Below are 23,224 nucleotides of genomic sequence, written 5' to 3'. Positions count from 1 at the left end.
ACTTCTCACAAATCCAATTCCACTTCTTTTTGGAACGTGACCCTTGTTTGCAAGGATCATGTTCAATGACTTGCTACCAACCTCGAATTTCTTCAAGGTGTCCTTGAGTAGCAGGTTTTCTTTTTGGAAAGTTTCTAAATCATGACATTTGATACATGAATTTAAACTATCATGATGTTCAACTTTTAACTTGTCAAAATCACAAGTAAGACTATCATGCACCTTTTTCAGCAATTTGTATTTTCTACTGATACTCTTGCATTCATCAAATAAGTCATTGAAAGCATTTAATAATTCATCGAAAGATAAATCAGCATTTAATGAATTCGTTACCTCCTCTCCGATGGCCATTAAGGCGTAATGAGCAACTTGCTCGGTGTTGGACTCCTCTTCCTCAGATGTGCTTGAATCATCCCATGTTGCTTTGAGCGCCTTCTTCTTTGTTGTTCTCTTTTTGGCTTGGGGACAATCACTCTTATAGTGTCCCGGCTTTTTGCACTCATAGCAAATAACTTGATCCTTCTTGGGTTCAAGTTTATTTTTAGTATCATTCTTAAACTTGTTTCTTTTAATGAATTTTTTAAATTTTCTTGTTAGAAGTGCCAAGTCATCGTCACAGTCCTCATCACTTGAGTTTTCTCTCAAGTGATCTTCCAAAGTTCTAAGTGCCATATCCTTCCTGTTCTTTGGAAGGATGTCTTCTTGCTCTTCATGAGCTTTGCAAGTCATCTCGTAGGTCATTAATGACCCAATTAGTTCTTCAAGAGGGAAGTTATTTAAATCTTTTGCCTCTTGAATAGCAGTGACTTTAGGATCCCAACTCTTAGGAAGAGATCTTAGTATCTTATTTATGAGCTCAAAATCCGAAAAACTTTTTCCGAGTCCTTTTAGACCGTTGACAACATCCGTGAAGCGGGTAAACATGTCGCCAATAGTCTCACTCGGTTTCATCCGAAAAAGTTCAAAAGAGTGTAACAAAAGATTGATTTTTGACTCTTTCACTCTACTTGTGCCTTCATGAGTCACTTCGAGTGTGTGCCAAATATCAAATGCAATTTCACAAATCGAAACACAATTAAATTCGTTTTTGTCAAGTGCGCAAAATAAGGCATTCATAGCCTTTGCATTAAGAGCGAAAGCCTTCTTCTCCGAATCGTTCCAATCGATCATTGGAAGAGAAGACTTTGAAAAACCATTCTCAACAAGATTCCAGAATTCAACGTCCATAGAAATAAGGAAGATCCTCATTCGGGTCTTCCAATAGGTGTAGTCCGTCCCATTAAACATGGGTGGACGTGTAATGGAATGGCCCTCTTGGTTTCCGGCGTAAGCCATCTCTCTTGGATTTTAATCCGTTTGAGAGTTAACCGGGCTCTGATACCAATTGTTAGGATCGAGAGCACTAAGAGGGGGGGGGGGGGGTGAATTAGTGCAGTGGAAATCTTTCAGCGATTAAAAACGAAAGCTGCGTTCGTTTGATAAAAACTATTTTGATGCAAAAGCCGATTCTAAGATTACTTATGATTGAGTACAGTTTACGTCTAAACACAGTTTGCGTCTAAGCGCAGTTTACGCAGTTTGCGTCTAAATGCAGTTTGCGTCTAAACACAGTTTGCGTCTAAATGCAGATTGCGTCTAAGCGCAGTTTGCATCTAAGTGCAGTTTGCGTCTTAGGCTCAGATTGCGTCTAAGCGCAGTTTGCGTCTAAGCGCAGATTACGTCAAAGCTCAGATTGCGTCTAAGCGCAGTTTGCGTCTAAACACAATTTTACGTCAAAACGTAGATTCGGAAAGATCTGAACTTAGACACTCGTTCGTAAAAGCGCAAAAGTCAGTTTGCAGTTATAAATGGAATCAAAACGTAGACGTAAACTACAGAGGAACTCGTTCATAAAAGCGCAGAAGACAATTTGCAGTTATAAATAGAATCAAAACGTAAGTGTAAATCGTAATGTAGAGATCGTACGAAAACACCGATTTACGTCTGAATGCAGATTCGGAAAGAACAGAACTTAGAAACTTCTTCGTAAAAGCACAGAGAGCAGTAGCTATGTAGGAGGTTTGCAGTAATGATAAAGTGCTCAAAATGAAAGCAAACCAGAGATTTAGAGTGGTTCGGTCAGTCTTGACCTACTCCACTTTTGGCTTCCTCCGCCGACGAGGTCACCGACGTCAACTAGAGGCCTTCCTTCAATAGGCGAAGGCCAACTGCCCTTTTACAGTTTCACTCCTTTTGACGGGCTCAGGAGACAACCCTTACAGAACCTTTCTCTCCTCTCTTTACAACTCAAGACTTGAAGAACAGAAAGAGGAGAACTTTTGGACTTAACACAAATTTGAGCTCTTAGAATCACAGAAAATATCAGGAATTCAGTGTGGTTATGTATCTTTTCAGTGCTGAACGGGTGGGGTATTTATAGGCCCCAACCCAGTTCAAATTTGGAGCTCAAAACGATCAAATCCCGGAATTCCGGGATCAGGCGGTTGCACCTCCTGACTGGAGAGGTTGCACCGCCTGGCAGAGCTCGAAGACTGAGCCTCTGGGCGGTGCTACCTCTGTTAGGGGCGGTTGCACCTCTCTGCCAGGCGTAGTCCAAGGGGATAGTGGTCTCCGAAACGAAGAGAGATGTTGCTCTAATGGGACAGTTATCCAGGAGGGATAAGTCCCGGCTCTCCAGAGGGAGAATCATGTGAGACATACCTCACATGTTGAGGAAGAGTACCTCAACAAACAACAACTCCACGAAGCTCGATGGACTGAGCAAGCGGCGAGGAGTCGTCGCATGATCTCGCTTGAGAGAATGCATTGGTGGATGCATTGCGAGATCAAGTGGGGGAGCGACCCAAAGCAACTTAAATGAAGGCATACTTGGAGTCAATGTGGAGATCGGACTCAAGGGAGGGCTGACCCGTGGAATGGTGGGCGCGAGGGCCACCATCGACTCAATGCAAAAACGAGGAGCGGAGCAACTTGGGTGTAACTTGGCGAAGTACCCAAGCCGCATAAAGGGAGCCAGCATAGAAGTTGGAACATGGAGCAGAGGCACAGTGCTTTCCGTAGACAGAGGTCAAGGACATGAACTCTTGCAGAGGCAAGAGTAGGATCATGTTATTCTATGGGTCCTTCATTCTAACGGAGCGGACTCATCTTGCATGGTGCCAAAGACGAAGGGAGCTTCTGGGCACATGCACCTTATCTTGGAGGAGCATTTGATGGAGGAACTAAGGCGACTCAATTTGCGAAGGCGAAGTTGGGATTCAGAAGGCCTTAGCACGAGGCAAGAGGACGCAGAGGCGGGTACTCTTGAAGAATATGCCACAGTGTTGCCATTCAAGTTGCCATGAAGGAAGCAGTGCGTAGCGGAGATTGTGTTGGTAGGGGCAGAGGCCCAGGATCCAGACAATGGTGCACAAATTATAGTGAAGTCGGTGTACTTCGGGAGCTACTAGGCGACAGACTGTCCTAGAGCGGTGCTTCATCTAGGTGTGACCCAAGAGTGGGTGGATGAAGGTCGATTGCCAAAGGAGCGAACAAAATCGAAGGTGGAAGAGACCCTGCGATGTGTTGGCAGAGGCCACACATGGAGGGTTCACAATTCAAGTTTATTCCACAAGGATCAGAATGCAATGGAGATGTCACCAGGAGGCGACATGGTGCAGCGGATCGTGGTGGAATAGTTCGTGGCAATGCGATACACACGACTTTGTCCCGTGAGGGACTAGATCATACGGAGGTATGATCAGGAGCTATTGGAAGCTCCACTTCGGTGAACAACACGACGGCAAGAAGGGCTATGGATTCAAGGAGTGAAGGTCATGGTACCGCAGAGGCGGGTCTTCCAGGCATGCATCGAATTTTACATCGAATGAAAACCTTGGTCATCAGCATATGGGGGTTGTGTTCCACTAAGGGAAAAGTTCGAATGCAAGTACTAGTGAGTCCCATGGGAGGGACTTGATCATGCAGAGGTATGATCGAAGCAGCTGGAGAGTTAGACTGCTCCAGAGCTCATATTCGCTTAAGGGAGCCCGACAAGTCAGAGGACAAGGCCGAGTAAGCGAACGTTGCTACCAAGGAAGCTAAGGAGAACAGAATCGGTGCACACCCTACAACGTGATGGTAGAGGCCATGCATGGGAGTTGCAGTCTGTCTTTCCATCGACCAAACGGACTGCTTGGAGAACACAGAGGTATTGAAGCAGGGGGTCGAAAGGGGCGAGGAAGCGACGACGAGTCCAGAGGGACTTAGCTACCCAAAATCAAGCAATCAGTTAGAATGGAGGTGGACTCGAAGGAGTGTCACGGAGGCATATTTACTGATTATGAAAGAAAAGGGATGTAGATGCGAGGCGACGGATAGTAGTGTCATGGGCATGGCAGTGCCATGGTACCGCAGAGGCGGGACTTCCGTGAAGGTCATTGATCCCTTGCTCTTATGGAGGGAGAGCGCTTGGTCGTGAAAGGGGCCGAGGAGGTGGAGAATGTAGAGGCAATCTCCAAGTACCGAGACAAGGCTGAAGGGCAGAGGCCGAAGAACTTCGTACGACCGGTGTCAATGTGCTTCTCATCAAGATAGCCGAAAGTGAAGGACTTCGGGTCATGCAAGAGTGCATAACCAAGGAACGAAGCAGGCAGTACGCGATGCTATACCTTTGCTACTCAGTGGAGTAGGCGGCAGGGTTGATGGAGAAGACGGTACAATCCCAGATGCGACCAAACCTATGAGAGAATTACTCCAAGTCGGGGTGAAAACTTCCTGCATTCCAGAAGTTCAATGGAATTGAGAAGGTGAATCACAGTAACTAACTCAACGCAAGAAGTGCAAACACTTCAAGTGCTTCAGAAGTGTGAGTAAAGAGCATGCGAAGGCTAGTAACCAGCTCGATGCATGGAGTACAACCTCGAGGAGGCAGGCGAAGTCAAGTAACCTTTTGCCTTCTCAACTCTTAAGAGAATGGGCGAAACCGAGTACCCCAATTCTCTTATCTATCCAGCAGAAGAGCTCTGCACAAGTTCAAAGACCCTTCGAAGATAATGGAAGACAATAGTTGTCAAATCCTCACCAATGGTGATCAGTGCTACTGTGAGTAGATTGTCCGCTTCATTTCCCAACGAAATGCCAATCGAAAGCGGAAGTGATGCGAACCTACTTGGATGTGACAACTAAGTGAAAGAAGAGCCAATGAGCAAATTTTGTGGAGGAAGGACCCAAAACTTCAGAAGTTTGCGAGACGATGCTCGTTAAAGCTCCAACAAGCATCCACCCAGTTCAAGCAGCATGAGGAATTTGAGAGACTGGCACAGTAAGGATGGTCTTTTCCTTCATCTGGGGGATCTGCAGGAATCAACAAGGATCAACACAACTCAGCCAACCCCACACCAGAGTCAGAGTCATTGGTGAGTTGAAGCAGCATGGCGGATCAAATGTTCGACTACTCAAAAACAACAGCGGAGAGCAGTAAGGAGCCAAGAGGCGCATTGTAGCTAGAGCGGAAGATTGAAGACTTAACAAAGGCGAGGAGTTGCAGTGTCGACAAAGGCTTCAACGAGGACGTCGAAGGAATAAGTGGGGGAGAATGTCATGGACAAACTTCGAAACAAGATGTTTGATGTAATGCTTATGTATGTCCGTGTCTTTTGGCATGTTCATGCCTTGTACAGCATGTAGAGGGGCGGCCGAAGGCTTAATAGTCCCATTTTAGTTGGGTTGGTGGCCTCTTTAGGCTTGTAAATAAAGGTTGTGTCATGTGGACACGTGCGAGAGATTTTTGGTCTGTAATGGACCATTTTACCCTTTGTTGTGCCACTGTTCAGAGCTTGTAAAGTCAGTTTATAATTTGCATTGTCTATGAAGTATTTTTCGGAGATGTTTGCTTGTGGATCCCGATTGAGGCGTTCTCTCTAACTCGTTCTCTCTTTTGTTGGTCCTAAGGGACAATGGGAGGCTTCGGGGAGGCTGACCTTTGCGGACGGACACGCAAGGGTGCCGCACGACTTAGGCAAAACTAGCTAAGTCCGTGACAGCTTAGCGACTTTGTCCTATGAAAGGCCGAGGTAAGCGACCCAACTCACTCTTGAGGCAAGCTAGCTCCGAGCTGGGAAGGATTTTACGAGGTAGCGATAATGGTCCGAGACGGTACTTATCGCTTGGCGACATAGGAAGGACGATTAGTGCCGAGGACATGACACATATCAAATTTAGAGAAGATTTACGTCTGAAAAGTCTGTCGGGCAAGAGCCCTATCGATAAAAGAAAGAAGGAAGGACGTGCGAAAGTGGCAAAGGGAGTTTCATTAATAAATTTTTTTTTACATTGCCCAATCGGTCGTGGCATACAAGACAAAATGGCAGTGAGTGACCATCAAAAAAGAAAGAGAAAGGAAAGGGGGATGCAGCCTAGGCCCTGGGAAGCTCCGCACTGTCATCGAAAGGAACTTCCCCGGGCATCTCAACGTCATCATCCTCGGGAAGACATGAGAAGGGATCCACATCAAAATGCAGGTCAGGAAACCGAGCCCGAAACCGTGACATGGTGACTTGGTATCTGTACTCATACGAGACCTACCCCGACCTTTGCAGCCCCAGCTAAAATCCATGGGACTCCTTGTATTCTTCAATCAGTTTTTGGTTCTTTGCAGGGGCCGCTTGGGTTTCCTCCGCGAGAGCCTCCTTAGCCTTCTTCGTCGACGTGCGAGCCTCTTCCAGGCTCCAGAATAGGTCCAACAGTTCGCCCTCCATCAAGTGAACCCGTTCATGAGACTCCTTCAGCTGCTCCCGAAGACTCGCCTATTGTTGGCCAGCACCATTGAGCTCCAGCTTCAGCCATGCAACCTCCCCCTCCAAGTCGGCGGCCCTCTGCTTGGCCATCGCCACCGCCTCCGGCACCGCCCTCGCTTTCAATTCTTCGATTTGGCCACGGAGCTCAGCATTCTTATCCCCTAGACTGCTGATTATCCGACTAACGTCCTGAACACAATCTACAAGCACTATGTAGTAATGTAGGTTCTGCATAAAGAAATGATCAGGTGTAAGCAAAGAAGGCCGAACGAGGACCGAGAGGGAAGAGGATATCCATACTCAACCAAAGACTTGACAGCCTTCTCGATCAACACCTCAGAAGGTGTTACGGTAAGTAACTTTTTTAGCTGTGGCCTTGGGGCCGTCGCGGCTCGGTTCGGGGGTCCGGATGTCGGGGATCTCGGGCGGCGTCCCTCGGGGTCTCTCGGCGCCAATCTGTTACAGGAGGTCGGTTCGGCAGGTCGGGTCGGCGGTTCGGGTCGAGAGGCAGCTCCGTCGCAGCTTCGGGAAGAGGCGACACTGTCTCGCACCTGCACACAGGTCGGGCCGGGAGCTCGGCCCGACCCCTCCGACGATCAAGTTAGAGAAAGATGTGGAGGGGATTGTGGATGAGGGAGAAGAAGAGCCTCTGAGTGTTTTGTGTCTGAGTGAGTTCCTCCTTTTTTATTCTCTTTAGAGTTTGGGGGTATTTATAGATGAAGTTTGATGTTACTGATAAGACCCTAAAGTCTTATCGTAAAAAGAAGAAGGGAAGGGGATGATCACTTCGAGGGGATCGGCCTCCTTGATCGCTTCGAGGGGATCGGCCCTCCTTGATCGCTTCGAGGGGATCGGCCTCCAAAGGTTTGTCAAAAGACAAAATAGTATTTTTCATAGATAAGCGAAAAGAAGCAGTTACATCTCTATTTATAGAGTTCCGACTTTAGCTAAACTAAACAGACTTAATAAATATGCAGAAAATAAAAGGAAAGCACAGAAAATAAAAGGAAAAATAAAAGGATCCTAACAATCCCGCCTCCTTCAATTCAGCCTTGTCCTCAAGGCTGAGCAGCATCAAATTCTGGAAACTTCTCCTTTAGCATGTTGTAGGACTCCCAAGTTGGTATCTTCCTTTGGTAAGTTGGCCCATTGCACCAGCACTTCAGTTACAGGATGTCTGCGGTACATGACAACTCGTCGATCAAGTATGACCTGTGGTTGAGCTTGAACTTCCCCAGTAGTAGAAGTGTCTGGCAAGTGGCACTGAACTATTGCATCGTCACCCAATTTCCTTTTAAGGCATGCAACATGAAAGACTGGATGTAGTTTAGAGCTAGTAGGCAAATCCAAGCGGTAGGCCACTGGTCCAATGCGTTCTAATACCTTATAAGGCCCAAAAAACCGAGGAGATAGCTTCATGAAAGATCGGACCTTTATGGAAGTTTGTTTGTAAGGTTGAAGACGAAGGAAAACCCAATCACCTACAGTAAATTCTCGTTCACTTCGGTGTTTATCAGCTTGTTTCATTCTTGCTTGTGCGGTTGTGAGGTTATCCTTTAAAAGCTGAATAATCTTATTTCTATCTATCAATTCCTTGTCCACTTGATCAACTTTAGAAGAACCAGGTACATACTTTGTAATTGTAGGTGGGGGTTGGCCATAAACTGCTTCAAATGGAGTCATTTTAATAGAAGAATGGTAAGAGGTATTATACCACCACTCTGCCCAGGGAAGCCATTTGACCCATTCCTTCGGTTTATCGCTAGTAAAACATCGGAGGTAATTTTCGAGGCACCTGTTTACCACTTCAGTTTGCCCATCTGTTTGTGGATGATAAGCAGTGCTCATATTCAGCTGAGTACCTTGTAAACGAAAAAGTTCTGTCCAGAAGGAGCTAGTAAAAATCTTGTCTCTGTCACTAACAATTGAACGGGGACTCCCATGCAATTTAGCTATGTTGTCCACAAAAGTACGAGCAACACTTGCAGCAGTATAAGGATGTCGTAAAGCACAGAAATGAGCATACTTTGTAAGTCTATCCACGACTACAAGTATAGTACTCTTTCCTTGAGATGATGGGAGACTGTCAATGAAATCCATAGATATGTCGGTCCAAGTAGCATCAGGAATAGGGAGGGGCTGTAGTAAGCCTGGGGTGGCTATTGTCTCACTTTTGTGACGTTGGCAAACATCACATTCAGCAACAAATTTCTTGATAAAATTTTTCACACCTTTCCAGTAAAAAAGTTGTCGAACTCGCTTATAAGTGCGAAGAAATCCTGAGTGACCAGCAATTGGTGATGAATGGAACTCCTTCAGAATTATTGCTTGGCAAGAAGAATGTGGGGCAACTACTATTCGGCCTTTATAGCGCAAGTCCACCGAATCCCAACTATAATTTGAGATAGAACCTGGGGCTTCTTCTAAGTTTTTAATGATGTTTTGGATCTCAGGATTATTTGACCATTCCTTTCTGATAACTTCCAAAGTCTCGCAAATAGGAATAGAAATAGCTACTAGTTCAGCTTGTTCTGGAAGGCGTGAGAGGGCATCGGCTACTAGATTCTCACTCCCCTTTTTATAAATGATCTCATAATCGAATCCCAGTAGCTTTGTGACCCATTTCTGTTGCTCTGGAGAAGAAATCTTTTGCTCTAGAAAATATTTGAGGCTTTTGTGATCAGTGCGTATTTGAAACCGTCGACCAATTAGGTAGGGTCTCCACTTTGTGACTGCATGTATTATAGCTAGCATCTCCTTGTCATAAATAGATAAACTCAAATGGGAAGGGGAAAGAGCCTTACTAGCATAAGCGATAGGCCGACCTTCCTGCATTAATACAGCCCCTATTCCAGCTCCAGAAGCATCAGATTCAATTACAAACATCTTATTAAAATCGGGCAAAGCCAGCACGGGTGTAGTAGACATTGCAGTTTTCAAGAATTGAAATGCCTGAGTTGCCTCTTCTGACCATCTGAATGCATTTTTCTTTAGAAGTGACGTCAAGGGGGCACTAATTTTGCCATAATTCTTCACAAACTTTCGATAATAGCCGGTTAATCCCAAGAACCCCCTTAAAGCTTTGATTGACTTTGGAATTGGCCAATCTGTCATCACTTGGATTTTTGAAGGATCAACTGCAACTCCCTTTTGAGATATGATATGGCCAAGGTACTCAACCTCAGGTTGCCCAAAACTGCACTTGGATTTCTTAACAAAAAGACCATGCTCATGAAGAATATTAAAGACAGTTCGTAAATGTAATAAATGACTTTCTAAGGAATGACTGTATATTAAAATATCATCAAAGAAAACCAAAACAAACTTACAGAGATGAGCCCGAAATATATCATTCATTAAACTCTGGAAGGTAGAGGGCGCATTGGTTAACCCAAAAGGCATTACTAGAAACTCATAATGGCCATTATGTGTCCTGAAGGCAGTTTTCTGAACATCCTCTTCATGTACTCTGATTTGATGATAGCCTGATCGTAGGTCCAATTTAGTGAAGACCTGAGCTCCTCCTAATTCGTCCAATAGTTCATCCACTACTGGAATAGGATATTTATCTTTCACTGTAATGTTGTTAAGTGCTCGATAGTCGACACACATCCGCCATGAGCCATCCTTCTTTCTGACTAGTAAGACTGGGGAAGAAGATGGGCTAACACTAGCTCGTATAACTCCTGTTTTGAGCATCTCCGTGACAATCCTCTCTATCTTTGCCTTTTGGAAATGTGGATATCTATACGGTCGGACATTAGTTGGTGCCTTCTCGGGTAATAGTGGAATCCGATGATCATGACATCTAAGAGGTGGAAGTCCGTGTGGCTCTGCAAATATATCTGCAAACTCTGTTAGCAATGATTCAATATTTCCAGCCGGAATGTTCACTATCATTTCCTTTTCAATGTTATGCAATTGCACCAAAAATCCGGTGTGTGTCTTCCGAAGGACCCGCTCCATCCGATGGCTCGTGATAGTTGTAACCTTACCCCCACGTCTTCCTTTGAGAGTCACCTGTCTTCGATTAATAAAGAACTTCATAATCAATTTAGAAAAATTCCAGGAGACATCACCTAGGGTTGATAGCCATTCAATTCCGAGCACCACTTCATAGTCTTCCAAGGGTAATAAAAAGAAATCCACAAATAATTCTTGACCTTGCAAAATTAGTTTTATCTTTGAGCACTTGCTGTCACAGGTTAAAATCCGTCCATCAACGACCTTGACTTCAAATTTGTCACAACATTCAATGTGGTAAGCTAATCGGGCTGCAATTTTTCTATCCATAAAATTATTAGTGCTACCCGTATCAATCAAAACAGTGACAGACTGGTGTTTAAGAGTTCCCCCAATTTTCATAGTTTGTGGATTAGAGTAGCCAGTCAATGCATGCACTGTATGTGTGACGGCTTCAACATCATCATTAATTTCCACTTCTTCATGATCGGAATCTGATACTTCTACTTCCGGTTCCTCCTCGATCGGTTCAATCATCAAAAGTCTTCCTTGTTTGCATCGATGCTCCTTACTCCACTTTTCATCGCAATGCCAGCACAAACCCTTCGCTAACCTTTCTTTGAGTTCTTCTCGGGTTAGTCTGCTAGTGTTATAGTTTCGACTTGGAGTAGATGAGGTAGGTTGCCTGCTAATCACCTGTTTATTGGCACCTCTATTTCGACGATATTCCACACTGATTTTTTCTTCATGTAGGCGTGCAAATGAAATCGCAGCCATCATAGTGCGAGGTTGACGAGCCTTAACCTCACACCGGATCTCGGGAATAAGCCCTTCAATAAATGTACCCAGAAGTTGTCGTTCTGACCAATCTCTAGCTTGGTTGGACAATCTTTCAAATCTACTCTGATATTCCAACACTGTAGAAGTCTGACGAATTTTGGCGAGTTGGCCATCAACATTCTCATATTCGGACGGGCCAAAACGAACAAGAAGTCCTCTTTTAAACTGCTCCCACGAAGGAATTCCATGGCAAGTTTCGTACCAATCATACCATTGGATTGCATCTCCATCGAGCTGGATTGAGGCCACTTCTACCTTAGATTCTTCTGGAGTTCTGTGAAAACGAAAAAAAATTTCCGCCCTAGAGATCCAACTGGTCGGATCCCCATCTTCCCATCGTGGAAATTCTACCCTGATACGTGGGTAGTGTGTGTCACCATCCTGGGGACCTTTTCCTGTATCTCTCGATCTGTTTAGCGTAGAACTTGAGCTTCCATCTTGTTGAAACCCGCTAAAGTGCTCTAACAAGCTCTTTTTGAAATCATGAAGAGTTTCTTGTAGCCGATTTTCAATTCTGGTTTCCGACGCTTCCATTTGTGCCTTCATTGAGTTATCGGTAGCCATTGCGTACGATTGTAAGTCGGTAATCCCCTGTTCTTGTTTCTGATGTTTAGTCAAGGGCATCTGCACAGTATCCGGGCAATAGCAGCGACAGTGGCGACAGCCGGCAGCAGCAAGGGAACCCACGCGACTGTGGCGCGACTGAAACAAGGCCAGAGCAAGTGTGCTCTGTTTCGGTTAGATGCACAGCAAGGTGAAGCGCCGGCAGCTGGGAGACGAGCGGCGGTCGTCGCACGGTGGCCCACAGCGGTGATGGGTCGGCTGGGCGGCAACGGCACTCGAGGGAAAGAGGAGTGCTGGAGGAGGCGCGGCTGGAAACAAGGGCAGCAGCGGTGAGTTGCCCTGTTTCGGTCGCCGTGAAGAGGAGGGGGGCAACCGGCGGCTGCGACCCGGGGTCACGGTGGCAGAGAAGTTAGGGCAGCGTCGCCGAGAGTCTCAACGACGAAGGGGTGGTCCGTTGGCAGGGAGACGGCGCCAGCGATCCTTCTCGCTCGAGCGAGACGGGAAAGCGAGGATGAGAGGTCGCCGGCTGGGGGGCAGCGGCGGCGTTGGTCGATCGGCTGGGACGCAGCGCCGGCGGTGGAAAGGAGGCAGCAAGGAAGGGCGCGGCCTGCCGGAGAGCAGGGGCGGCGGTGGGCTGGCCGCAAGCAGAGGAAGCAGGGATGCGTGGCTACGGCTGCTTTCTCTCTTCCTTTCCTTCTAATTTTTTTTTTTTTTTAGTTACGTTGCAGCGGGAACGTGCCAAGGATCGCTGCTCTGATACCAATTGATAAGACCCTAAAGTCTTATCGTAAAAAGAAGAAGGGAAGGGGATGATCACTTCGAGGGGATCGGCCTCCTTGATCGCTTCGAGGGGATCGGCCCTCCTTGATCGCTTCGAGGGGATCGGCCTCCAAAGGTTTATCAAAAGATAAAATAGTATTTTTCATAGATAAGCGAAAAGAAGCAGTTACATCTCTATTTATAGAGTTCCGACTTTAGCTAAACTAAACAGACTTAATAAATATGCAGAAAATAAAAGGAAAGCACAGAAAATAAAAGGAAAAATAAAAGGATCCTAACAGTTACCTGACGTGGTTGTCTGCAGGGCAGGACTGCACCTTCGGTGGCATCTGACATTGCCACTAGGGTTGCGTGGGAGGCCGAGCTGCCGCAGGGTATGGCGAGCCTCGGGCAGTGTGTCACTCAGGGGGTTGCTGTCATAGCATGTCACATCGCCATTTTTACCCCTATCAGAAGGTGAACCATACAACCGTCTGGCAATATCGGGGAAAAGGGCACCCCGAGCATAAGTCGTAGAGGTCACGTCGTCCATCTAAACTCAGCTCTCGAGGGTCAATCCTGACCAACGCATCACGATAGGGTCGAACGCTTCCCCCTTGGGCATCTCCCCCATAAAAAGAGCCTGGAAAGGTCCTTGGAGCAAGCTCGGGTGCGACAGAGATCACGCACCATGGCAGGACGGGCTGCTTTGGCCGACCCCACCTTCCCGATGCGCTCCTTGCCCTGCAAGCTCCCAGTAGTCTCCCTGGGGGCAGGACCACTGGATTGCCCCCCGGGCTATCGTCAGCTTTGGCGGCGGACATTTGAGCCACGACATACTCAGGCATATTTGGTGTCTTGGTTTTCGGCTTCTTACGCTGGCAGTCAGGCTCCGGGCTCCCCAGCCGACCCGAATCTCCTACGGGTTGTGCGGTGGAAGGATTAGACTAAGGAGCCATTGAGGCATGGGGCATCCCTCGCAGGTGCCCAAGATTCACCATATCTATCCAAGAAATCAAAAAGTGTTAGTAACGTCAAACAACGCCAAGACGACTAGTAAAAGGGGATTGGCCCAAGCCATACCCCAGGGCATCGGAATAAGGCCAACCTTGACCAACCACTCCTCGGTCATGTCCCTAATGGCCCATGAGGTAGCGAGAATCCCCTTCAAGTGCCCTAGCTGCTCGTACTCATCGTTAGACAACCCGGGGCAATTGTTGTTGATCACTCGAGTTGACCATATGAGGCTAAACCCCCACCCCCGATGACAGATAACAAAAAAGTAGTGGCTCTTCCACCCTTTATTGTTGGAAGGCACCCCACTCACCCTAAATCCACCGTGAGAGGATAGAAAGTAGCCGCCCGACCCCTTAGAAAGATGGAAGTAGGACAGGAAAAGAAAGCGGGTTGGGGTGATAGCCGCTCCTCAGCACTCCCTGAGGAAGGCCACTATATACCTCCACGAGTTCGGGGCCATCTATGATGGCGAGATCCTCCACCAAGAGAGGCAAGCCTTGATCACCGAGTGTAAGGGAAACCTAAGCCCGACCTCAAGGGCATCAAGAGTTAGTCTGAACCCACCCGAGAATGGGTCGTAGGCCTGTTGCTCGGACCAAGGGATGTGTAACTCATATTTGCTCGAGATACTATAACGATCGTTGACACGACCGAGTAACTCCGCAGTCACGACAGAATCGAAATCGTGCAGGGATTTCATGACCTCCAGGGCCCGAACAATTTTTTCGCTCACGGGACATGTCCCACCCAATGACAGACCACTATTCAAAGTTGACGTTGCAGCCTCGGACCCCGACCTACCGGAAGAAGAAGAAGAAGAAGAAGAAGAAGAAGAAGAAGAAGAGGAGGAAGTGGACATCTTGACTGACCTGAGGCATTTACTGCCCAAGGAGAAAAGGAGGGAACGGGAACTTGGAGCACAGGAATGGACTTCGCCAAGCGAATAGAGAGAGTGGGAAGGGGGTTTTATAGGGCAAAGCCCCACCAACCGAGGCGACCTTTCGCCTCCCCCTAGAAGGGCAGTAGTCCCTTTCCTCGCCATAATGACCCCTAAAGAAGCATAAGTCCCGAGGCAAGCATCTTCGCCATGGCGAGAAATTTCCTGCCATGGCAGAAATTTCCCGCCAGTACAGAAGCTTGCCGCCAGGGCAAAAGCTTCTCGCTAGGGTAGAAATTTCCCGCTAGGGCAGAAACCCTCCGTTGGCATGGAAGTTTCCCACCAAAACTAACGAGGCGAGAAGATTCCTGTCTGATTCATTTCGACCGAGGGCAAAGCAGAGCCGCTCGCCCACACCAGTCACACAGTGCCTGAACTGTGTTGCCCTGTCATATCAGTCATACAGTGCCTGAGTCATGCTGCTCGACCACATCAGTTGTACAGTGCGCGAACCGTGCTACTCGATCACATCATTCATACTGTGCCCGAATCGTGCTGCTCGATCACATCAGTCATATAGTGCCTAAATTATGCTGCTCGGTCACATCAGTCATACAGTGCCCGAATCGGACTGCTCGGTCACATCAGTCATACAGTGCCCAAATCGTAACGCTCGGACACGTCAGTCATACAGTGGCTCGACCATGTCAGTCATATAGTGCCCGAGTCATGCCGCTCGACCACGTTAGTCATACAGTGCCTGAACCATGTTGCTCGATCACATTAGTCATATAGTGCTCGAACCGTGCTGCTCGGTCACATCGGTCATACAGTGCTTGAATCGTGCTGCTCGATCACTTCGGTCATACAGTGCTTGAATCGTGCTGCTCGGTCGCATCAGTCATACAGTGCCCGAATCGTGCTGCTCGATCACATCAGTCATACAGTGCCTGAATCATGCCGCTCGATCACATTAATCATACAATGCCCGAATCGGAGTGCTTGGTCACATCAGTCATACAATGCCCAAATCGTGTCGCTCGACCACGTCAGTCATATAGTGCCCGAGTCATGCCGCTCGACCACATTAGTCAGACATTACCCGAACCATGCTACTTGGTCACATTAGTCATATGGTGCCTGAACCATGCTACTCGGTCACATCGGTCATACAGTGCCCAAATCGTGCCGCTCGGTCATGTCAATCTTCAGTACGCGAGCCATCCAACTCGGTCACACCGGCATATAGCGCCCAGGCCTTGCTTCTCGGTTATGTTGGCCTTCAATAACCTGAGTCGTGACACTCAACTGCATCAATCCTTCAGTATCCAAGCCAAGATGCCCACCGATTTTGGCCGAATCACTACACCCAGCATCGAGCAACGTGACTCGCCTAGTCAAAATCCTGACAATCTTTCCCGATAGACCCTGTCTAAGGCCGATCTTCGCTCCCAGAGGTCCATGGCAAACCACCTGCTGTACCACTAGTCATTACACGGGCAGGCCTAACTTATGAGATCACACCGTGCCATACACTAGGTCCCTCGGGGTGCGACCCGACATAAGTCGCTCTCTGAGGGGGGGAGAGAATGATAGGGCGCATTTTGGTAACCTGCCCTCCAACCACTATTCATAACCACATAGCATCGATGTCAATATACCGGACCACACCCCTCGGTCAACACCGTTCTGTAAAGGTCAGATGGCACCGACCAAGTATAGCGTCATCTCGCAAAGATTAGGACAGTGCTGATTGAGTACTGTGTCGTCCCGCAAAGGTCGGACGACACCGACCGAGTACAGTGCCATCCTGCAAAGATTGGGTCAACATTGACCAAGTACAGCGCCATCCTACAAAGATTGGAATGACGTCGACCGAGTACCGTGTCGTCCTACAAAGATCGGGTCGGCACCGACCAAGTACAGCGATGTCCCGTAAAGATTGGGACGGCACTGACCGAGTACCGTGTCATCCCGCGAAAGTCGGGACGACGCCACTTGGGCATAGTGCCGTCCCACAAAAGTTGGGATGGCGTCGACAAAGTACAGCATTGTCCCACGAAGATCGGGGCGACGTCGACCAAGTGCAGTACCGTCTCGTAAAGGTCGGGATGACACCAAGTACGACGCCACCGCTCAAACGTCGTGACACCGAGGATGCCCAACATCCGCCTTAAGATTAAGTCCGCCACTCGGTGGGTCAATAACCATAAATATGGTAGGTACGAATGGTCTCCTAGCGGAGGGATAAAAACCAGTGACAAAGGCGATTCTTAGCTCATTTTCCACCCAATTCTAACAAAATATTTGGAGAGGTCGAAGTCGGGAGCCCCCTTCCCGACCCTAACTGTGTGTAGGGACAAGTGATAGAGAGGGAGGTGACCAACCAAGGGGAGTTTCCAGACCTTGAAGCCAAAACCCAAGCCCGACCTCACCGGACGACGATCTTCGTCGCTCGTGCGCCGACGTGGATGATCTTACGCACCCGGGACTGAATCAAGCCGTGCTGACTCCCTCTGCCACAGCATAGGTATGTTACGAGACACATTAAACATATATATTTGATTTATCAATTAACTTAAGTATTAGAGGAGGTATTGTCCGATATAGTTTTGTATGATTCAAAGGAGTTTATCTTGGCATCAAAGTGAAAAAAAAAAATCAGGTTGACTTAAAAAAAAAATGATCATCATTTTTAAAGGAGTACTGATTTATAAAAATAAAAATATGAAAGGAGTTATTGAAAACTAATAGCTGTAAGGTTAAAAAAGAAAATAAACAATTGATCAGGATATATATATATATATATATATATATATATATGTATATATATATATGTATATATATATGTATATATATATATGTATATATATATGTATATATATACATGTATATATATATATACATATATACATATATATATGTATATATATATGTGTATATATATGTGTGTGTCTATATATATATATGTATATATATATATATATATATATATATATATATATATATATATATATATATATATATATGTTTGCATATATGTATGTATATATATATGTATATGTATATATATATATATATGTGTTTATATGTATGTATATATATAATATAATATAATATAATATAATATAATATAATATAATATGATATAATAATGTCGAAGGGTGTTGATGCAAAATAAAAGGACATTTTTAACGAAAAAAAAAGTACAAGACCTACATGTAAATATTCCTGCCCCTTCAGTTAAATAGACAGAACGGCAAGAAGGCCCCTTTGGAGAGATTTCTAGGAGGCAAGCGGTGGCAGTGGTGCCGGCTGCAACGGCGACAATGGCAGCGTCGGGTGCTGGTGGCGATCAGGACGAGTTCTACCTGCGTTACTACGTGGGCCACAAGGGCAAGTTCGGGCACGAGTTCTTGGAGTTCGAGTTCCGCCCCGACGGCAAGCTCCGCTACGCCAACAATTCCAACTACAAGAACGACACCATGATCCGCAAGGAGGTCTTCGTCTCCCCCGCCGTACTCCGAGAGTGCCGCCGCATCATCGCCGACAGCGAGGTTCCCCCCTCACCCCTTTCGATTAGGGTTTCGATTTCTAGGGTTTATTTTGGATTTGTTCCTTTTGTGATGATGCTAGCCCTTTGTGCGGTTGGTTTTGCTGCAGATCATGAGGGAGGACGACAATAACTGGCCGCCCCCGGATCGGGTCGGCCGGCAGGAGCTGGAGATCGTGATGAACAACGAGCATATCTCCTTCACCACTTCCAAGATCGGGTCCCTCGTCGACGTCCAGGGTAGCCAGGATCCCGAGGGCCTTCGCGTCTTCTATTATCTTGTTCAGGTTTGTGATGTTTCAATTATTGTTCCTTTTGGATTGTTTGTTCTTTCCGGTTCCTACTTGTTGCCCAATGAAGAGCGGGCTTGAAGGTACAATGCGAATGGGAGGGGTAGGAGAGGCTTAATGAAATGTGTGTGCATGTAGAATAATAGAAAGGATCTTAGTTGATGAATGTTCTCTTAGCTGTTCAATTTCTCTCCTTTTCTTTTAAAGCTTTGTTATTCTTCTGCCCTTCAAATTTTTTTCAGCGAAAATGTAAAAGCTTTAACATGATGTACATAATCTCCGATGATATCAGAGTTCAAAAATGTTGTCTTCAATAAGCTATGCGCTTTTCCTAGTCATATTAGTCCTTTTTCACCCAAGCAAAATTAACAAGTCAATAAACTATGTGGTTTTATCCTCTATTGATATGATTGACTTGCACAATGTCTTCCTGATCTCCAATGATTTGCACTTCAGAATCTGCACCAGGATTTGAGAGTCCGGTTCATCGTGAATCCTTTTCAGATAAATGTTCTCATAGCTGTTTGAATCTTTTTCCTTTTTTTGAATTCTCATTATTACCTGACCTTCATACTATTTCCTTAAAAAATGTAAAACTTTTATGGTTACTCAACTGAAGTATGTATTAATCATTGATGGAATCTCAGTTCAAAATATGAAGACTCTTTATAGGATAATTAGCAGTCAATGTCAGATCGGTCCTATTTACCCTAGTCAAATTAGTGGGTCAATAAGCTATGTCTTTTGCTTTTTGATAGACATGACTGACTTTTACGATTCAAAAATACTTTTGTATCTCCAAGGAATTTTGTGACTTCAGAATTTGCACCAAGATCTGTAAGCTTCAGCAGCTCCTACTTAAGAGTATGTGCTTGGCTTCCAAAACACCAACATTTTGAGCTCTTAATATTCTCTCTAGACAGAGATCGGTATGATAGGTGATGATAGATGTCATGATGTAGTTTGCCTGATGTTGAGTCTAAGCCATGATGATTCATGGGTGAAAAAAATGAAAGAACTTGGTGTTGAGATGTGGTGGAGGTCGACAGTGATCAGGATTATGCTATATACACTTGTTGTGTGTGCACTATCATTTAGATAGAAGCCCATTGTATATCCCATTTTGTTTTTGGTTCCAGCAAAGTACTATTAGTTTTACTATGCCTTTTATAAATCTGATTTTGCTATAGGTCCCTTAGTTGTGTAAGGCTTTCCATCCATCTTAAAAACAAGAGTAAACTTCAATTTTTCATCTTCTGCTGTATAACCATTGTGTTTAAGGTATTTGTCCGTCAAACAAGTTTTTTATTACCTTCCCAGACATATTTATGCTTGTTAATTTGACGTTATTTTTTCTAATTCTGATGTGAAATTATCATGTTCAGATTTAGACAGATTTTTCTGGTAAACTGGTATCAATTGGTTCTGTTTCATGAACTTTCAGTTACTGCTCTCTAAAGGTAGCTTTGCTTCATTCTCCAGTCATAAGAAAATATCTCAGGCCATGTGATCAGCTTTTTAAATGTAGTTTTTGTAGATTTTTTTTAAAATCAATTTTTTTAGGTATTCACTCTTAATGAGTTGCAATGGTTTATACTTTTTCCCCTCACACTAAGGGTTTGCAGATTGAATTTACTTTTTCAACATGCTGTACATATTCTAAGCTTAAGACTTGTTGATTATTATGCATACTTCTCATCCTTTCTACTACTTGATAAAAATTTTGATGTCAATGAACTAAAATATTTCATTGACAATGGTGTAGAGTGTCTAATTGTGTATTACGATTTATCTTTTCTTTCTTTTGTATCTCTTTTTTGCTTTTTAAACACTGTTTGCTATTTTCATTGATTGGGCTTATAGTGAAGAAAAAATTGGTGATGACTGAATATTTTCTCTTTTATATAGTGGCCATTTTGGAAAGAACTTTATTATTGACTATCTTGTTGTAGAGAATTATGAAATGGATACACTTCTGGATGATACTGAATAGCTAATTAGTATATGCAATAGATTCCACGAAATTCTTGGGATTCTTTTTGTAATAAAACATAGTTGATGTTAGTAACATCTTTCACTGGCAGCTCATAATAGGTGCCTAGGATTTTTTTGTGCTTTCGTATTTCTACTCCTTTGTTAGGAAAAAAGAAGCTTGATTGTGTGATGGCTGGGGATATGATCAGTCACAAGTTCTTCTGATGTATGTGGATTATAGCTCAGATTTATTCAGGCTCTTCATAAATTCTATCGTCTCTTTGGATACATCTAATAAAATTGGAATGATACAAAGAAGATTAGCATGACCCTTGCTCAAGGATGACACACACAAATTGAGAAATGTTTCTCCATAAATTCTATTTACCTTTTCTATTCTCTCTGAAGTTTTGAACTCAAAATCCAAGACATGACATTGAAGCTTGTAGACTGGTTGCATACACAGGCAAGATTAACCTGATAAAAAATTATCAATCGCAAGGATAGTATTGGTACAAGATAATGATTTTAATGTTGTATATTATGTTCCTATGATTGGTATTTTGCTTAATCTGATTGGATTTCTGGGGATGTCAGTCCTTATGTAAGATGTTTGGATAAATTTCCTTTGTATCCAGCTTTTGTAGTTGGCTAGTTAGACGAAATAAAAGCCATCTTGGAGTTTGAGTTGTCATGGAATGGGTTCTCAATGCCATTAATTTTTGGCCACTGTATCATTAGCATTATTGAAAATAAATTCTTTAGGTTTAAATAGGTACCAATAAGTTTCTAGAACAGAAAGATGTGCTTTTGTTTGTGATCAAAACATTAACTTTATCCTCTACATGAGCATGGTTGTTTTATGAAACTTTCTCACTTTCATGGTGGCTCAGTGTTAGTTCAATTTGTTGGGGCCGATTTGGAGTAAAATAATTGGTATATTGCCATGGTTTAGCTCATTTTACCTTTTGTTTCATTATGTATACTCTTCAGGAGTCTACTTAAGACGCTACTTAGTTCAGAAAATTTAACTCTAGGACTTGACTATATTTCATATGGATCATAATAGCTTTAGTCGATTATGAGGATGCAGCTTTAACTTATCATATATTAAACTTCTACATGCAAAACCTTTTGTAAATGTGTTTAGCTTGTCTGTTTCTCCTTAAGGCATGGATCTATTTCTGCCTTTGAGGTAGTTTTCTTTTGTTTCCTTGAAAAATCTTGTTCGCTGATTGTGGTTTGTTGAAATTTTAAACCACTAAGCAGTGATCTTTGGAGGAGGAATCTAAAAATTGAACTTTGTTGAATATGGACTATGAGCAGGTTGATGGTTTTGCCTTGCCTTCTCTTTCTTTCTCATGTATTAGTAGGCTTACTGTCTAGTGTTTGAGTAACATTAAGTTCACGACAAGTTGTAGTTCTGAACAATTACATCTGAGGTTTCTTTCCTTTGCTCATCACAAGTTTAATAATTCTGGAATTGACTACCTCATTATACTTTGGCTTTGTACTAGCAATGGCACAGGTAACATCTCTATGTTGTTTACTGGATGAGTCTAGGCCACCAAAATTCTTTTGTGGCTTTCTTTTGTCAACATATTATGTTGAGGAATATACTCTGTCTTTACTGTATAACCGGGACAATAAATTGTAGCTCCAAAGAAATAGAACTGAATTTATGTTCTCACATCAAAGAAGCTCAGATTCCACAGATTACAACTTCTCTATGAAGCAATAATAGCATATATGTTCTAGTTCTAATATATATTTATGCTCATGTAATATGGTGACAACTTCACAAGTCATTACATATTTGAAAGTTTATATTCAGTTCTTCACCCTTGTTAAAAAACTCACCAATCATGTTCTGGAAGTTGTTGATGGTTAAAGTTTTTAGATGAAATTCATACAGAACTTGAGAAAGTTGATGTAGCTGATCATGCGGCAGTTTAGTGGTCTTGTACGATTCTCTGATTAATTTCCACCAAAAGAAATAGGTTAAGTTGTTTGGTTCCATCTGCTATTTTGCGGAATTGAGTGCACCAATAGAAATCTTATTTACGCATTTCTTTGTCCAGGGATGCTGGTGTTGTATTTCTAACTCTTTTTTCAGCTCATTGTTCTAGGGATTGTAGAATGTTACGTCGAGCAGTATATTCGAGATATCTCATCCTGTATTTGGTTTTTGTCGCGATTAATAAGTTTTTATTTTGCTTGTTGCAGGATCTCAAATGCTTTGTGTTTTCCTTGATTTCTTTGCACTTCAAGATTAAGCCTATTCAGTCATAAAGTTAAATCTCCGCATTTCTGCTTCTCTAGACTTGGATCTATGCTCCCTGTCAGACTTGAGTTTTGAGGCACACTGTTGATGAAACCTTATCTAACCAACAACCCTTGATGTGAGACATTGACCTGTAACGCCTTATTGATTCTGTTGGTTGTACTCTTCATATATGTTGTATTTTGAAAAACTTGGTTGTGTGAGTTCATGAAGCTTTTTTCCAATTCGAAGCTCTCTCTTATCATTGTTTGTAGGATGCGGTTTTATCAATTCAGATATAAATAAACTATTTTTATTGAATTAAGAATAATAGCATACAAAATTGAG

General features: G+C 44.2%; 1 protein-coding gene and 1 non-coding gene across 2 annotated transcripts; both read left to right on the top strand.

Annotated features, from left to right (window-relative positions):
- Nucleotides 1-18,048: 18,048 nt before the first annotated feature.
- On the top strand, nt 18,049-23,121 carry LOC135626568 (protein mago nashi homolog). Its single transcript, XM_065131982.1, has 3 exons — nt 18,049-18,353; nt 18,460-18,636; nt 22,840-23,121. The coding sequence occupies exons 1-3, from the start codon at nt 18,126-18,128 to the stop codon at nt 22,903-22,905; spliced, it is 471 nt and encodes a 156-aa protein (XP_064988054.1). The 5' UTR covers nt 18,049-18,125; the 3' UTR covers nt 22,906-23,121.
- LOC135628053 (U6 spliceosomal RNA) lies at nt 20,889-20,991 on the top strand. Its single transcript, XR_010492777.1, has one exon. It is a non-coding gene; the product is annotated as a U6 spliceosomal RNA (small nuclear RNA).
- Nucleotides 23,122-23,224: the final 103 nt, after the last annotated feature.

Source organism: Musa acuminata, chromosome BXJ2-11 (genome assembly GCF_036884655.1).
Source record: "Musa acuminata AAA Group cultivar baxijiao chromosome BXJ2-11, Cavendish_Baxijiao_AAA, whole genome shotgun sequence".
Classification (NCBI taxonomy): domain Eukaryota; kingdom Viridiplantae; phylum Streptophyta; class Magnoliopsida; order Zingiberales; family Musaceae; genus Musa; species Musa acuminata.
This window is presented reverse-complemented; position numbering and strand designations above follow the sequence as displayed.

Bases quoted from the DNA above. Each gene is read 5' to 3' on its own strand.
- LOC135626568 (XM_065131982.1), top strand. From the start codon at position 18,126: ATGGCAGCGTCGGGTGCTGGTGGCGATCAGGACGAGTTCTACCTGCGT. The intron at 18,354-18,459 runs GTTCCCCCCTCA...GTTTTGCTGCAG, and splicing joins GCATCATCGCCGACAGCGAG to ATCATGAGGGAGGACGACAA. The intron at 18,637-22,839 runs GTTTGTGATGTT...TGCTTGTTGCAG, and splicing joins TCTTCTATTATCTTGTTCAG to GATCTCAAATGCTTTGTGTT.